Consider the following 5000-nt stretch of genomic DNA (forward strand, 5'->3'; position numbering starts at 1 on the left):
CCCTCCTATCCCCTCCTTTCCCCCCAAACTTACCTTCCCTCCCCTTTCCTTACCCCTTCCTTTCCCCCCTCCCCCTATCTTTCCCTCCAACCTTCCCCGCCTTTTCCCCCAATCTTCCCCTTCCTTTCCCCCTCCTATCCCCTCCTTTCCCCCAACCCTCCCTTCCCTCCCCTTTCCCTACCCACTCCTTCCTCCCTCCCCCTATCTCTCCCCAACCTTCCCCCTCCTTTCCCCCTTCCCCTCCCCTCCCGTCCCCTCCCGTTCCGTGATAACGAGTTTGACACGGTCCTGTTAAGTCACCTCAATTTGTACTCAAATTGCCCCTGCAGTTGAGGCGCAATCACTCAAATTGAGGCTCTCGCCTGAGTTGATCCTCTGATGAGAGTCCACCCTTTCTAGACGGCGGAAGTGTGTGTGTGTATGTGACCGTTTGACCTGAATGAGGGACTGGTCTGAACAAGAACAGGGCACTTCGCTTGGAGAAGGAAACGATGTGACGTCACGAGGTGGCTCAGTAGCTTCTGTCTCTTTCCCATATATAGAGTGATCGCCCGATTGCGAGGCGTTAAAAAACACGCAAAAAACAGACATACGTACAAACACACGCACGAAAACACAAATGTTAAAAACAGGTACAAAAACACGTACAAAACACACAAAAATACGCACAGAACAGGCACACAAAAATTAAATAAAACACGTGCAAACACGCGCACAAAGACACGTTCAAAACAGGTACAAAAACACGCACAAAAACAAAAACAAAACACGAAATACAGCTGTTGGAGTTTGTCCACAAGGAAGCTACAGCCCAAACACGCACACACACACGCACGCACACAAGTGTACACGCCAACACACAGACATGCAAACAAACGCACACAAAAAACACGCAAACATGCACAAACACATGATGCTTGGTTGGTCTAGTGGTTAGTGCCAAGGGTTTCCTACGACGCAAGTCCGAGTTCAAACCTCACTAGTGTGTGTGTGTGTGTGTGTGTGTGTGTGTGTGTGTGTGTGTGTGTAAGGTCACATTTTTTTGCCTACAGATCAATCTACTGTACATACGAACTCTGAACTCTCATCTGGAAGGGTGATAGCTGGTGATCACAGGTCCAGCACGTGATCACGCTTGGGGTATAAGGGAGCTTTTGTAGGGAGTACAGGAGGGCTGGGAGATTGGGGTCGGTTGGGGGGTTGGGAGTAGATGAAAGGTAGGATGGGCAGATGGGAAGGGGGGATTAGGGTGGGGGGGAACCGGAAGAGGATGTGGAGGGGGGAGTGGTGGTAGGAGTGTTGGGATGAGAGTCTTTGGGGAGGTGAGGTCTCCCTGCTGGGAGTGTCGGGAGTTGCCAGAGGGAAGAGGAACGGGGAGTTGAGGAGTGGGAGGAGAAATTGGTGAGGAGTGGAAAGAAGAGGAAGAGGAGTGGGAGGAAGAAGAGGTGAGGAGTAGGAGGAAGAAGAAGAGGAGGTGAGGATTGGGAGGAAGGAGGAGGAAGAGATAGTTGGTGAGGACTGGGAGGAAGAGGAGGTAAGGATTGGGAGGAAGAGTAGTTGGTGAGGAGTGGGAGGAAGAAGAGGAGGAGAGAAGGAAGAGGAAGAAGAGGTGGGGATTAAAGAAGAGAGGTAGGTGAGGATACAGAAGAGGAAGAGAAGTAGGTGAGGAGGTAGAGGAAGAGGAGTGGTTGGGGGAGGAGAACCAGGATGAAGAAGAAGAGGAGGAGGAGGAGGAGGAGGAAGTGGAAGAGGAGAAATGAAAATATTGTGTTCCCAAAGGGGATGATGATAAGTAGGAGGAGGAGGAGGATGGCGACGAGGAGGAGGAGGAGGAGGATGGCGACGAGGAGGAGGAGGAGGAGGATGGCGACGAGGAGGAGGAGGAGGAGGAAGAGGAAGAGGATGAAAATTTGGGTTTGGTCGTTGAACCTGGGCTGTCTTGACTTCGTCGGGGGCTTGATAACGGGGCTTCCAAGCCTCCTGCCGGGTCTTGTGTTGTTTTGTATATATGTATTATTATTATCATTATTATTATTGTTATTATTGTCATTATTATTGTCATTATTATTATTATTGTTGTTATTATTATTATTATTATTATTATTATTATTATTATTTTCTTAGTCCTTACGATGACGCACATTGCAGTTTTTATTAGGGCTAAAAACGAACGATTTCAACCAGTTGAAATGACCTTAATCAGGCGTAGGATGTGTGTGTGTGTGTGTGTGTGTGTGTGTGTGTGTGTGTGTGTGTGTGCGGGAGTGTACACAGGTCTATTTTTTATTTTTATTATATTGTTTATCATTCAGTGCACTCGTTATTATTGTATAAAATATTCGTGTGTTTGTTTTGAATTGTTGTTTACAGTAACAGACCATGGGGTTGGTCCCGATCTTCACTGTGATCAAATGTGTGTGTGTGTGTGTATATATATATATATATATATATATGTATATATATACATATATATATGTGTGTGTGTGTGTGTGTGTATGTATGCATGTATATGTGTCCGTATGTATGTTTGTGTGAAATTCATATAACCCCTTGGGCAATAAAAATCTTAAACTTCTTTTATTTAGCACCGGGAGGTGAATATGTGTACAAGAGAATATATTAGAATTTTGAAAATTAAACTGGTTAAGTTTACTGAGTAAAAATGACGTAGAACTTGTGTAGCTGAATGTACAAAACAAGGAAGGTTTTGCCACCACCACCACCACCACCACCACCACCACCACCACAACCACCAACTCTACCACTACTACCATGAGCATCGCTACCACTACGACTACTTCTACCACAGCTACCATACCATCCCTACCACACACCCCTACCCCTACCACTTCTTTCTCCTCCTCCTCCTCCCCTCCTCCTCATCCTTCTCCTCATCCTTTTCTTCCTCCTCCTCCTCCCTCTCCCCCGCTTCCTCTTACTCCTCCTCCTCTTCCTCCTCTTCCTTCACCTCCTCCTCCTCCTCCTCTTCCCCCTCCTCCTCTTCCTCCTCTTCCCCTTCCTCCTCCTCCCCTCCCTCCTCCTCCCCTCCCTCCTCCTTTCCCTCGTCCTCCTCTTCCTCCTCCACCTCCTCTTCCTCCTCCTTTCCCTCGTCCTCCTCTTCCTCCTCCACCTCCTCCTCTTCCTCCTCCTCCTTCTCTTCCTCCACCTCTTCCCCCTCCACCTCCTCCTCTTCCTCCACCTCTTCCTCCTCCTCTTCATCATCCTCCTTCTCTTCTTCCACCTCTTCCCCCTCCACCTCCACCTCCTCTTCCTCCTCCTCCTCTTCCTCCACATCTTCCTCCACCTCTTCCTCCCCCTCCTCCTCCTGCCCCTCCTTCTCTTCCTCCTCCTGCTCCTGATCCGAGATCCAGCGGTTGGGAAACTTTCTCCCAACCGCATCCTTCCTCTGACAAGTCATCGTCGTCATCGTCGTCGTCGTCGTATTCGCCAAGTAAACAAATGGATTTCACAGGCGTCAATGATGTTCGTAGGCTTACCACCTTGGGGGCCCCGCGGTCGTGTCTGTTTGCTCTACACGCTGCTTTCGGTCTCGTTCGACCGAACCCGAATAACTGTGAAAATGGTCCCGAGGCGCATTGTCTCACTCCAGTGATACAACTTACCGTGGCTCACTGTATAGCCTCCGTAGCAAGCGCCAGACGATTTTATTCAGTGTTTATGAGGTTTGATCCTGTGGGTTTTTAACCGTGTTTTAACCTTGGTTAGGTTCCTTTGTGGATTTAGTAGACCTTGGTTGTTGTTATTGTTATTATCATAACTATTACAGTATTAATATGCTTATGTAAATTTAATTATTTATTAAATCTTGTTGTTTTAATTCGTTTTTAGGTTTAGTTTTCTTATTATTCATTTTATTTATTTGTTTATTTAGTTATTTTGTTATATCTTATTAATGTTATTACTGTAATTCCTATTCCTATTTATTTTCTTAGAACTCGGGCCTTGTCACAATTATTTATCTATTTATTGATATAGATATATATATTTCTTTATTCATTTATTTATTTTTTTAGAACTAAGGTATGGTCACATTTATTTAGAGATTTATTATTTATTTATTTATTTACTGTGGGTGGGAGATTCTAGCTGTAGACGATTCCAATTCCCTACGGATATATATATTGATATAAATATATATATTTCTTTATTCATTTATTTATTTTTTTAGAACTAAGGTATAGTCACATTTATTTAGATATTTATTATATATTTATTTATTTACTGTGGGTGGGAGATTCTAGCTGTAAACGCTTCCAATTCCCTACGGAGCCTGACGAGGAACCTCAACTTCGCCTTCTCCTCCTTCAGGTGACGGGCGCCGACGTCTTCATCCAGATCTCGAAGGACCGAGTGCTGGAGAGCGAGGGCTTCTACCGACTGGACTACTGGCCGGCCATGGGCAACCCGCCCCCGAACGCCACCTTCAGCCCCCAGGAGGTGGCCCAGGGGCTCAAGCTGACCCGCGCACTCCCGGGCAACAAGTACGAGTTCCGACTCTACTACGGCAACGACACGAGGCCCACCTGGACGGCCAGCATTACCACGGGTGAGCAAGAGGTTTTTTTTTTTTTTTTTTTTTTTTTTTTTTTTTTTTTTTTTTTATTTATTGTTTTTTTTTTTTTTTTTTTTTTTTGTTTTTTTTTTTTTTTTTTTTTTTTTACATATTACTTTTTCTCTTTCTCTGTCTTCTATTCATTCTCTCTCTCTCTCTCTCTCTCTCTCTCTGTCTGTCTCTTATTTATTGTCTCTTATTCATTCTTTCGCTCTCTCCCTCTCTCCCCCCTCTCTCCCTCTCTGTCGCCCTTTTTACTTTTATTTCGCTTATTTAATTTTCTTCTCTTACCTCGTTTTCTTCTTTTTTCTTCTTCTATTTTTTCTTCTTTTCTTTGTTCACATTCATTGTCTTATTTTATTTTTTCCTCTACTTTTTCTTCCTATTCGTCTTTTTATTTCTTCTTGTTTTTCCTCTTCGTTTTCTT

General features: G+C 44.8%; 1 protein-coding gene across 1 annotated transcript in view; it reads left to right on the plus strand.

Annotated features, from left to right (window-relative positions):
• The window catches only part of Ptp10D (Protein tyrosine phosphatase 10D), a 134995-nt gene that overhangs the window by 64233 nt on the left and 65762 nt on the right, over positions 1 to 5000 (plus strand). Inside the window, exon 2 of the mRNA XM_076206772.1 lies at positions 4330 to 4567. Within this exon, the coding sequence (XP_076062887.1) occupies positions 4330 to 4567 (238 nt within the window). The remainder of the gene's footprint in view (positions 1 to 4329; positions 4568 to 5000) is intronic.

This window comes from Oratosquilla oratoria, chromosome 23 (assembly GCF_046742065.1).
Source record: "Oratosquilla oratoria isolate Oo_2021 chromosome 23, ASM4674206v1, whole genome shotgun sequence".
Lineage (NCBI taxonomy): Eukaryota > Metazoa > Arthropoda > Malacostraca > Stomatopoda > Squillidae > Oratosquilla > Oratosquilla oratoria.